We start from the raw sequence: 13,008 nt of genomic DNA, 5'->3' as shown, positions 1-13,008 counted from the left end.
TTAAAATTTATTTTACAAATCTGTTTATCTAGTAAGCTTTTCTAGTTTTTCTCTAATCATTGTCTCTTTTATGTTACCTCTGTTTTTTGAACTGTTGCATTTGTCAATATATTGTCATGACATGTTTATATACCAGTATCCCTATTCACCTGGAACTCTGAAAGTCTGGTTCTAAGTACAATTCTTAGCATGGTACTTAGCATAAAATAAGTGTAAATAAAATTTTTTATGAAGCATGCAGTATAGAATAATAGAGGAAATAATAAAGATGATTTGAGAAATCTATTGTTTCCCCTACACTGTTCAGGGCAGTTTTTGGGGGAGAAGGATCTCAGGTTTTCTTCTGAGAAATAGTTTCCTAAAAAGCCTTTTTTTTTTTTTTTGAGACAGAGTCTTGCTCTGTTGTCCAGGCTGGCATGCAGTGGCATGGTTCTGGCTCACTGCAACCTCCACCTCCATGCTCAAGTGATCCTCCCCCCTCAGCCTCCTGAGTAGCTGGGACTACAGGTGTGTGCCAGCACGCATGGCTTACTTTTATAAATTTTTTGTAGAGATGAGGTCTCATATTGCCAAGGCTGGTCTCGAACTTCCTCCTGCTCAAGCGATTCTCCTACCTTGGCCTCCCAAAGTGTTGGGATTATAGGCAGGAGCCACTACGTCTGGCTAAAAGCCTTTCTGAATGCAAGGCAAACATAACCATCACAGAGATCCAAAAATCCACTTTTACTAAATGCTTCATGTAGGGGTAACTGCTGGGAGCCATATCAACCTGTCTGCCTTCTAGGAGTATGTTCTCTAAAGAGATAGCGCTGATGACAGCAGGCATATATAAGATGGCTTTGCCTGTGAAAGCAATCATGAAACTCTCATGAAGCATTCAAAACACACATTGAAAGTGAACATCTGCTCATGTTTTTTTACTGCTAAAAGTGAAAATCCAAATAAGTAACGAATGAGTCAGGGAAGGAAGGAAATACCACTTCAACTTCAATGAGTTGATGGTAGGATTTCATTGGGTCCCTAAACGAACAAGCCTGGTAGGTTCGGTGCCTGAATAATGTAAACCTATTTGAGATAGGTACATGTACAATATTATATGTACTCATACATTATCTCATTTCCATTTTACAGGTGATAAAATGGGCTCAGGACTTTACCCAAAGAAGTCTTCCCAAAGTCATACAGGTGGTAACATATGGAGATAAGATCTAAACCTAAGTATGTCTGGCTTTAAAGCTTATGCTCTATCCACAAGACTACTCTGCTTCAAAAAGAGATATAAAGCCAGCCATGGTGGCTCACGCTTGTAATCCCAGCACCATGGGAGGTCTAGGTGGGAAAATTGCTTAGGCCCAGGAGTTTTGAGACCAGCCTGGGAAACATAGCAAGGCCCCATGTCTACAAAAAATTTTTTAAAAATTAGCTGGGCATGGTGGCACATGCTATAGTCCCAGCTACTTGGGAGGTTGAGGTGGGAGGATCACTTGAGCCCAGGAAGTCAAGGCTGCAGTGAACAATGATTATGTCACTGTACTCAGCCTGGGTGACAGAGTGAGACCCCGCCTCAAAAATCAAAGCAAAACAAACAAAAAGGGATATAAGGCTCACAAGTGAAGTGGAAGGCATATACACTTGTAGGGGTAGGCAAAAGAACACAAAGGAGAATTAGAGTATCAAATGCTAGGACATAAAATACGGGAAAAGATGAGAATGACTGCTTTCAAGAAGGCTGGAAAGAAAAAGTACTTTGGTCACTACGTTCAAGACTTCCTGAGGGAGCAGAGCAGAGGCAATCACAGAATCAGTTTTTGAGTTCTGAATGATCTTAAAGGCTATTTAACCCAACCATCTACCCAATACTTCTAATTCCCTCTCCCTAAAAGATCCCTTCTATAGAGTCATCCAGTCCCTGATGAAATACCTCTAGTTACAGGGGCTCATTACTTCCATTTGGGGATAGATTTAACTGTTCCTTTTATGTTGAGACAAAGCTTCTCTGCTTGAGTTTCCATGTATTGGTTCTAGTTGGAGCCCCCCAGATAAGTTTTCTCCCTCTTCTGACTGTCCTCAAGATGTCATCATCAAAAGCCATCATCAAAAGCATGGCTTCTCTGGGCTTTGCATCCTTAGGGCCTTCAGCCTCTCCTCTACAACATGAGAATGAGAGGTGGGTAATGAAGGCAAAAATGAATTAGGACCTGGGTTAGTGGTAACAGATCAAGAGGAGCATTATGTGTTACACAGGAAGATCAGGAGGTGATATTGAGAATCTGAAACCAAAAATAAGAGACAACTGAGATTGGTAACATCATCACTAAAATCATCCATCCATCCATCCATCCATCCATCTATCCATCCATCCATCCATCCATGCACCCACCCACCTATCCTCCTACCCATCTTGCATATTCTGAATATTTCCCAAAAGACTGACTAAGATATAAGGCACCACAGGAGAAAAAAAAAGAAAAAGATTAGGTTCTTGACCTTGAGGAGCTTATATTCTACAAGGACTGAAGTCAGTGGAAGCTAATAAACAAGCAAAACAAACCAACAGACAAACAAACTAGCCCCAGGGAGGAATTAATGAGATTGGGATGGAATGCCCAGGGAGAACTGGGTATCATCTCCATACTGGAACTTAGGTATTCTTGTTCAGGGAGGAAATTCAGAGAAATCTCCTGACAGTTAAGAAACGAGTGGAGGAGGTGATGCTAAAAGGGGCCCTAGAGAAGCTGCTGACAGAAGTCTTTTTTTTTTTTTTTTTTCTCATATCAATGCCTTCCTTAGGGAAGATACCCATGAAAAACAGGCCATGACTAAGAGGTAGTACTTTCAGTAACAGTGCTCAGTGAAGCTGACTCAGCTGTCTTTTCCAATACTAGAACACTAGAAGTGTTGTGTCCCTCAGGAAATGTGGGAAAGAGCGAATATATGCTAGGGAACCAGTGACCTTGGAAATAGATCTAAGGACCAATCTCTGTAGGTTTTGCCATTTACTAGCCATGTAATCTTAGAAAAATCATTTTACATCTGTAAGTCTCAATTTACTATAAAATAACATTAACACTATCTCTTAGGGTTTTGTGAAAATCATGGGATATGTATGTATTGGCATTTAATACAGAGTCTGACAGTTAGTAGGTATTCAATTTTTTTTGAAGAGGTACAGATAGCAAAAAATATATTTACATTCAACCTGAAAAAGCTGATTAAAAGAAAAAAAAAACACATTTACAGAATTAATTTGTGCTTTCTGTCCACACGATGGACATCTACTTTGGAAAGGTTAACAAAGAGCAGTTTCTTCCATGTACACTAGACCAGAATCTCCTCAAATACGAGTAACTTTCAAAGTTAAAATTTGTTTCCTATCCTCCACAATCCTATCTTTAATGTTACCAACTCTCAGGCAAGTAGCAAGTAGGGATGACGATCTAGGAAATTCCTCTTACAAGCATATACAAGATAGAGAAGAGGGCCAGATATGCTTCTTTCCAAGAGAGATGGGTATGGATGAATGACCTCCCCCCTCACCCGCCTTATTTTTTTGAGATGGAGTCTTGTTCTGTCGCCCAGTCTGGAGTGGAGTGGTGCGATCTCTGCTCACTGCAAGCTCCGCCTGCCGGGTTCACGCCATTCTCCTGCCTCAGCCTCCAGAGTAGCTGGAACTACAGGCGCCCGCCACCATGCCTGGCTAATTTTTTGTATTTTTAGTAGAGATGGGGTTTCACCATGTTAGCCAGGATGGTTTCAATCTCCTGACCTTGTGATCCACCCGCCTCGGCCTCCCAAAGTGCTGGGATTACAGGTATGAGCCACCGCGCCTGGCTGAATGACCCCTTTATAATCCCTTATCCCTTTCTGGGAAACCCACATTTTACCTACCTTGCTGCCAGGTTTGGGACCTCTCTTCTTTGGGAATTTCAAAGGTTCAGCTGTCTTGGATGGGGCAGAGATGGGATGGGAAATTAGGGTCTTGGGTGTCCGGCCCCGCTTCTTTCCTGGTTTACGCCCCCTCTGCCCTGGTTGATGTTCCAAGACAGTTTTGGTGTTGCTGTGGATGCTGGGCTTCTCAGTATTCACATCCGAGGCAGGATAGGGATTCTTTGGAATCACAACTGCAAGAAAAAGACTCATTCTATCACCCTCCCTCCCCCCTGCATTCTCATCCCAGCCAGAAGGAAAAAAGGACTTGCCACTTCTGCTCAGGTAGTTTTGTTCCAAGAAGCTGGTTTCCTGGTATTTGACCTAAACGTTTAGGAAATCTCTGAAGAAAACTGAATTTAGATTGGCTGGAATTGGAGGTTTTAAATTATTTCTGGCAGATGCAAAAAAAATATTGAATTTTTCTTCCTAAGGCATCTTAGACAAGTATTGTGACCTAAGTCAAGGCTGAAGTATATAAATATTAACAGAATCATAGGCTCAGAGTTGAAAGGGCTCTTAGAAACCTATAATTCTCTCCTGCTAAGAATGAAGGTCTGAGGCTCAGAACAGGACAAAATGCCCTCCCCAAGTTACATAGTGAGTTGGGGATAAGAACTTCTGTTTTGAAATTGAGCCCTGATTACTATGCCAGGGATTTTCTAAATCAATCTACTTGAAGTTTTAGTCTGACTCTTGCAGTGAGGAGTAGAGGAACATGTGGAAATATACATCTGATAGTATCTCTCCTTAAAATCCTTTGCTCTTAAAAACCTTTATTCCTCATTACCTTTAAGGTAAGGTCTAAATTCTTTATCCTGATTTCTAAGGACTTTTCTGACTCTGCCCATCTTGCTCTCCCATTATGACTAATGTCATTTCCTATCATCCCACCCCATGTTCTAGTAGCCCTGTATGTTGAGCTATTATTCTTTATCAGACACATGACAATACTAAATTTTCAGTACTCGATCCAGGGCTACCTCCTTATTGAGGCCTTCTCTCACCATGTCCCAACTAAGTCAGTGCCCTCTCTTTACTCCCAAAGCATTCTGTAGACATCTATGTTACAGTACTTCTTAATTTTACTCCAATTATTCATTTTTTCCTTAAACTGAGAATTTTTTGAGGTAAGGGATATCTAATTCATCCTACAAATAGTGAGCACTTACTGTTAAGTTATACACTGTGCTAAGCCGTGGGGATAGAACAGTGAACAAACCAGACTTCCACTCTCATGGAGCTTACCTCCCAGTGAGAGAGACAGAAAATTAAAAAAATAGCACAATATACAGTAAAATGTTAGGTAGTGCTAAGTGCTGTGATTAAAACTAATGCAGGGTAAAGAAACAGAATTTTAAGGGAAGTCCTCTTTGAGAAGATGACATTTACACAGAGCTCCCGAAAGAGGTAAAGGCACAATGCCTTATGAAGATGTGAGAGGGTGTAACAACAAGTGCAAAGATTATGAGACAGGAACATGTTAGTGTATTTGAGAAATGGAAAGGAGGTCAGTAGAGCTGTAATTGAGTGAGCAAGGGGGAGGGTAGAGAGAAATTAGGTTAGAGAGTGAGTAGCAGTAAAATTGTGTAGCATTGTAGCCTGTGAAAATGAACTGAACTTATTCTAAATATAAAGGGAAGCCACTGGAGGGTTTTGAGCAGGGGAGGGACAAGATATACTTAAACGGACCACTCCGACTGCTTTGTGAGAGGGACAAGAGTAGAATTAGGGAGACCAGTTAATAAACTATTATATAGGGCAGGTAGAAGATAATACTTCCTAGGCCTCCAGGTAGGAAGAGATAGTGGTAGTACAATGTTAACGATGTAATAACTAGAAAAAGTCAGAGTAATTATTTAAAGACAGCACAGAGCTGTCATGAGGATTAGATGAACTGGAATCCCAGGGGATGGCCTCTGAGGTAGCTGATACTGTTTTCTTTCCTGAGGGCATCTGCTAATTTTGGCATAAACTAAGGATCGGGCTTGGCATGTGGTGAGGGGCTCCACTGGAAGAAAGAGAAAGGAGAGCTGCTGTGAAAAACTGGAAACTTAAGGAGCCCCTTCATGTGGCCAGTTTTTCTCACTGGGTATTTGCTGAATTTTGGGTCAGCACACTGGAACTTTAAAGCTTTTAAAAAGCTTTTATAATCTTGTGGTTTTAGGAGACAAGGTTCCACTAGAAGTAGGTGGTATATACCCCAAACACATGGCTGATCTCCTCTTAAAGATATTTTAAAACTATAAGGGGTAAGAGGTAATAAAACTAAGCCCCAGACCTCTCAAGGGTAGGACAATCTCCTGCAGTGTTTCAGGGCTAAGAAGATATAAATTAGGTTCTCAATCCATGTCCAAACAACAAGGATAAACCGTAGGCACAATCCAGACGTGGTCTAACTCAATCCATAATTAGATTGAGGTGATCAGGTCCTATCCTATTAGTCTACCAGAGGAAAGGAAGAATTCTTTCTCATGGAAGATACCAGTTGGAGCCTCAATAGTTCTTTTAATATAAAATGTTTGGCATACTACAAAAATTATTAGACATAACAGAGTCAAAACAGTGTGATCAGTAATCAAGAGAAAATACAGGCAATAGAAAGAGACCCATATATTATCCAAATAATGGAACAAACACATAGATTTTTAAAAAATCATAATTAAGATGTTAAAATGTAAAAAGATGAACAAAATGTAAGAAAAGATAGATAGTATCCACAGAAATCTCTATATAAAAATTAAATGGACATATTATAACTAAAAAATACAGTATTAGGAAGAACTCATTGCATGGATTTAAGGGCAGACAAGAGCCAACAGAAAGGATTGATAAATTTGATGAAAAAATAGAAAACATCCAAAATAAAGTACAGTGAGAAAATATGAAAAAAATATTTTAGAGCATTAGAGATAAGGAGACACAGTCAATAGGTCCAAAATATGAGTGGCTGCAACCCCAGAGGGAGAAGACAGATAGAATGAAGAAAAAGCAATACATGAAAAGATAGCAGCAGAGACTTTATCTCTAACTAATGAAAGATATCAACCCATAGATTCAGTATGCCTATGGATTCAGCAATCCATAGTAGGAAAAATACAAAGAAAACTATGCCAAAACACATAATTGTCAAACTGCTGAAAATACAAAAGATGAAATACAGATGAAATAAAAGACAGGGAGGAAATACAAAGATACATTTTAAAAAGCAATCAGAGAGAAAAACAGCATTACAGGAGCAACAATAAGAGTGATAGCTGTCTCTTCAATAAAACTGTGTAAGCAAGAAGCAGTAGAATAGTATCTTTAAAGGGCTAAAAGAAACAGACTACCAAAGATAGAATTATACACCCAGTGAAAACATCCTTCAGAAATAAAGGTAAAATAATGAGATTTTTCAGATAATCAAAGCTGAGAGAATCTGTCACCAGCAGACCTAACTATGGAAAATGAAAAGGAAGTTCTTCAGGCTGAAGGAAAGTAATTCCAGATGGAAACATGAAACTACAGGAAAGATAAAGAACACAAGAAAGGGTAAACATGTGAGTTGATACAAAAGGATACTGATTATTTAAAACAATAAAAATGACTTGTGCCATTTATAACATATGTATTAATAAGTTATATGACAGCAATAGCACAGAGGATGAAAGTGAAGAGTAAATGGAGCCAAATTTTGGTATGAATTTTGCATTATTTGGGAGTGTTTAGAGCACTTCTTTAAGGTAGATTTTGATAAGTCCAATATGCATATTTGCACAGGGCAATTAATTAAAGAATTATCAGTGATAAGAATGTATTACTAAAAAGCTAAGGGGAGAGAAGTCGAATAATAAAACATACTTGATTAATCCAAAAGAAGGCAAGAACAGAGGAATAAAGAAATAAGGAAGAACTTGGACAAATAGAAAACAAAAAAGGAAAATGCAAAATGTTGACTTAAACCCAAATAAAAGAATTATATTAAATAAAGGTGGGTTAAGTAAAACAATCGGTAGGAATAAATGAACAAACCAGACCAACAAAAGAAACCCCAGAACTCAGTTATATTTGTTTATAAGAGGGCCCCGAGATACAAAGACACTCAAAATATAAAAACACAAGAAGATAAAAGCAAACATATGAAAATAATATACTCTATAAACACTAACCAAAAGAAAACTAATAACATGAATAACCAATTAACCAACCAACCTACCTGATACATATACCTAATAAATATAGAATATGCAGAGATAATTTCATCACAGATCCATCAGACATTGGGAAGAGAACAGGATAGTATAAATAACTTTATGCCAAAAAATACGAAAATTGAGATAAAACGCCACGCAAGACCAGCCTGGGCAACACTGTGAGACCCCATCTCTACAAAAACAAATGGTGTGTGCCTGTAGCCCTAGCTACTCGAGAGGATCACTTGAGCCCAGTTCGAGGTTGCAGTGAGCTATATCGCACCACTGCACTTGAGCCTGGATTACAGAGTGAATACCTCATCTCTTAAAAAACAAAATAAAGCAAAAAATACCACTGACACAAGAAAAAACAGAATATGAAAAGCCTCTTATATAATAAAAAAAAATTGCAACTGCAATTAAAAATCTTTCCACAAAGAAAATCCCAGGCCTAAATGGCTTCACTGGTGAATTCTAGCAAATATTTAAAGAAGAAATAATAACAAATCTTGCAAAGTCTCTTTTGAAAAATAGAAGAGGGAACACTTCCCATTTCATTTTGTAAGGCCAGCATAACCCTCATACCAAAACATGACAAAGATGTTACAAGAAAAAAAAAAAACTAGACTAATATCCCTCATGAACATAGATGCAAAATCTTTAACCAAGTATTTGTAAATTAAATCTAGCTCTCTCTATATATGTATATCAGATATATAATCCTATATATATCATATCATAACATGCAGGATAATATATCATAACTAAGTGGGATTTATTCCAGAAATACAAAGGTTGTTTAACAATGGAAAATACAATCAGCTGAACACATACATTCACTAAATGAAAGAAAAAGCCCATATATCATCTCAATAGATGAAGAAAAAGCATTTGACAAAATTCAACACCCATTCAGGATAAAAATTATCAATAAACTAGGAATAAAAGAGAATTTCCTTAGTCTAGATAAAGCCATCTATAAAAAAAACTATAACCAACAGCATTCTTAATGGTGAAATATTGAACACTTCTTATTGAATTATGGGATAAAACAGAATAACTACTATCACCACTTCTATTCAACATTGTATTGGAGGTCAATGCAATAAGGAAACGAAAATAAATAAAATCTATAAATATAGATTGTAAGGGAAGAAGTGTTACTTGTACACAACATGATTGTTTATGTAAATATTCCTCCCTACAAGTCTACAAAATCTATTAAAATAAAAAAATGAATTTGGAAAGGTCACTAGATACAAATCCAATATGTAAAAATCTAATGTATTTCTCTAAATAGCAACAATCTGAAAATTATTTAAAAATCCACAAAATACTTGATGTTATTTGAACATCAAGTATTCAGTGAAAGATGGGCAAGACATCTGCACTGAAAACTATAAAACATTGATAGGAGAAATTAAAGAAGATGTAGATACCACATGGCCACGAAGGGATGTTACATTCATAGATTGAAAGCGTTACCACTGTTAGGTGTCAACTCTCATCAAACTGATCTAGAGTCAATGCAATTCCAATCAAAATCTCAGCAGTTTCTAAAAAAATGTGTGGTGTATGTATACAAATTGACAATTTAATTCTAAATTTTAATAGGAAATGCAAAGGACCTATAGTAGCCAAGTCAATCTTCATGAATAACAGCAAAGCTGGAGAACGTGAATCATCAAATAGCAAGATTCATTATAAAGTTACAGTAATTTACACATATATTACTGGTTGGGCTTGGTGTCTCATGCCTGTAACCCCAGCACTCTGGAGACTGAGGCAGGAGGACTGCTTGAGGCCAGGAGTTTGAGACCAGCCTTGCAACATAGCATGACCCAGTCTCTACAAAATTTTTTAAAAAAATTAGCTGGGCATGGTGGCACACACCTGTAGTCCCAGTGACTCTGGAGGCTGAGGTGGGAGGATTACTTAAGCCCTGGAGGTTACGGCTGCATCGAGCCATGATGGTGTCACTGCACTCTAGTGTACGTGACAGAACAGGACTGTCAAAAAAAAAAAATAAAAAGACATGTATTATTGGTGCAAGGGTAGATGAATGAATCAACAGAGCAAAATAGAGAGTTCCAAAATTAACTACACATATATAATAATCTGATTTATGATAAATGTGCCCTTGCAATTCTGTGGAGAGAAAAAATAGTCTTTTCAATAAAATTGTGGTGAGCCAAATAGGTATCCATATGGAAAAAAATTAAACTTGAATTCTATTTCACACCAGATACGAAAATTAATGTGAAGGCTAAAACATCTAATTTCTAGAAGAAGACAAATGAGAATACCTTCAAAACTATGGGGGCAGACAAAGATTTATTAAAACAGGACACAAAAAGCATTAATTATCAAAGACTGAAGATTGATATATATGACCTCATTAAAACAAAATATTTCTCTTAATCAAAGGACAATATTAAGAAAATGAAAAAAATCCAGGAAGTGGGAAAAGATACATAAAACACATACATAAGAAAAATAATATCCAGAATATATAAAGAATGCCCAAAAATCAATAATGAAGACTGGGCAATTTACAAAATGGATAAGACTTGATGAAGCACTTCACAAAAATGAGTATAATGGCAAATAAGCATACAAAAAGTTGTTGAATACTATTAGTAATACAGAAATGTAAATTAAAACTATGGGACACTATATCCCACCAAAACTGCTAAAATTTAAAGGACTGACAATATTGGTAAGGATGTGAAGCAACTAGAATTCAACATTGCTGGTGGGAACATAAATCATTTTGACAAATTGCTTAGCTGTATATCCTATGACCCAACATTTCCACATCTCAGTATATACCCAAGAGAAGTGAGTGATATGACCACCAAAAGCCATGTGCTAGAATATTCACCATGCATTTTTCATAAGAGGCAAAACTGGAGACAACCTAAAGGCCCAAAAGATCTTAAAAATGTGGTATATTCATAAAGGGGAATATTACAGAGAAATTAAAAAGAAAAATTATTATTGTATGCAGCAACATGAATCTCACAGAAATAATGTTAGACAAAAGAAGCCAGAGTATGTATTTTATAATTATCTTTATATGAAGTTTGAAAACAGAAAAACTAATCTGTAGTGATAGTTTGAGTGGTTGGGCAGGTGGGGTTGGGCAGCTGGGGTTTCAACCAAAAGGGAGAATAAGTGAGTCTTCTGGGGGTGTTGGAAATGAATCCAGCACCCTCTTATATCAATATAAAATAAACACAAACAAAAAAGACAAAAGATAGTGATGAACTGAAATCTCTGAAGAGAGTAATATTATTGGAGAAGATGAGAATTAGTTAGATTCAGAATACATTGGAAGAAAGAGCTGACATGACTGGATGTCAGTGAAAGAAAATTAGCAAAGACAAAACACAGAAGTATAAAATCATATCCAATGAAATAGAGGAGGGCCGGGCATGGTGGCTCACATCTGTAATGCCAGTACTCTGGGAGGCAGGAGGATCACTTGAGGCCAGGAGTTCGAGACCAGCTCGGGCAACATAGCGAGATCCTGTCTCTAGAAATTTTTTTTTTAAATTAGCCAGAAGTGATGGCATGCACCTGTGTTCCCAGCTACTCAGAAGGCTGAGGTGGGAGGATCACTTGAGCCCAGGAGTTCAAGGCTGCAGCGAGCTGTGATCACACCACTGCATTACAGCCTGGGTGACAGTGAGACCCAGTCTGTATTAAAAAAAATTTTTTTTTAAAGAAAGAGAGGAGTCATAGATGATCCAATGTTATTGGCTTAAGCAATGTGGAGGAAAATGATGCCATTTACTAGGATGTTAAACATTGGGGAAGGGAACCAACAGTTCAGTTTTTAAACATGTTTCTTATGAATTACTTGTTAGATATGGTATTAATCCATTTTCACACTGCTATAAAGACATACCTGAGACTTGTTAATTTATAAAGAGGTTTAATTGACTCACAGTTCCGTAATTGACTCACAGTTCCGCAGGGCTGGGGAGGTCTCAAGTAACTTATAATCATGGTGGAAGGGGAAGAAGCATGTCTTACATGGTGGTAGGTGCGAGAGAGAGTGGCGAGTGAAGGGGGAAGAGCCCCTTATAAAACCATCAGATCTTGTGAGAACTCACTATCATGAGACCAGCATAGGGGAACTGCCCCATGATCTAATTACCTCCTACCAGGTCTCTCTCTTTTTTTAAATGGCTTTATGCAGTTATCTTTAATCAGTTAAAATAAAAGTGTAAAAGTGTATATTATCTTTTATTTACCTATGTGATGACCTTAAATCAGTGCTCATTATTTCTTTGTGTGGATTCAAGCTACAATCTGGTGTCACTTTTCAGCCTAAAGAACTTTAGTATTAGGAAAGTCTGCTAGCAACACATGTTTTCAGTCTTTACCTGCATTTGTCTTTATTTCACCTGTATTTTGAGAGGAATATGTTGGATATAAAATTCTCTGTTGACTGGTGTTTTTTGTTGTTCTTGTTTTTTGTTTTCTTTTAGTACTTTGAATGTCATCCCACTGCCTTCTGGTCTTGTTTCTGATCATAAGTAAGCCAGTAGTCAAGTTGAGGATCTCATTTATATGATGAATCATTTTTCTCTTGCTGTTTTCAAGGTTTTCTCTTTGTTCTTGGCTTCTGACAATCTGATTATGGGGTAGCTCTCTGAGACATGTTTAATCATTTTTTTTTTTTTTTTTCCATAGGCTATTGAGGAACAGATGGTGTTTGGTTACATGAGTAAGTTCTTTTTTTTTTTTTTTTTTGAGACGGAGTCTCACTCTGCCACCCAGGCTGGAGTGCTGTGGCCGGATCTCAGCTCATTGCAAGCTCCGCCTCCGGAGTTCACGCCATTCTCCTGCCTCAGCCTCCCGAGTAGCTGGGACTACAGGCGCCCACCACCTCGCC

At 37.7% G+C, this 13,008-nt stretch overlaps 1 protein-coding gene across 27 annotated transcripts in view; it reads right to left on the bottom strand.

Annotated features, from left to right (window-relative positions):
- The window catches only part of SCMH1 (Scm polycomb group protein homolog 1), a 246,088-nt gene that overhangs the window by 45,187 nt on the left and 187,893 nt on the right, over positions 1-13,008 (bottom strand). For 26 of the 27 annotated variants that reach the window (XR_004440916.1, XM_033226890.1, XM_033226886.1 and 23 more), the window contains one exon: positions 3,889-4,121. The exons of the other annotated variant lie outside the window; for it this stretch is intronic. Coding sequence is in view for 25 of the 26 variants with exons in the window: in XM_033226890.1 (XP_033082781.1) it covers positions 3,889-4,121 (233 nt within the window). In the remaining variant the exon portion in view is untranslated. The remainder of the gene's footprint in view (positions 1-3,888; positions 4,122-13,008) is intronic. 27 annotated transcript variants of the gene reach the window in all.

Source organism: Trachypithecus francoisi, unplaced genomic scaffold (genome assembly GCF_009764315.1).
Source record: "Trachypithecus francoisi isolate TF-2019V2 unplaced genomic scaffold, Tfra_2.0 Lachesis_group12, whole genome shotgun sequence".
Lineage (NCBI taxonomy): Eukaryota > Metazoa > Chordata > Mammalia > Primates > Cercopithecidae > Trachypithecus > Trachypithecus francoisi.
This window is presented reverse-complemented; position numbering and strand designations above follow the sequence as displayed.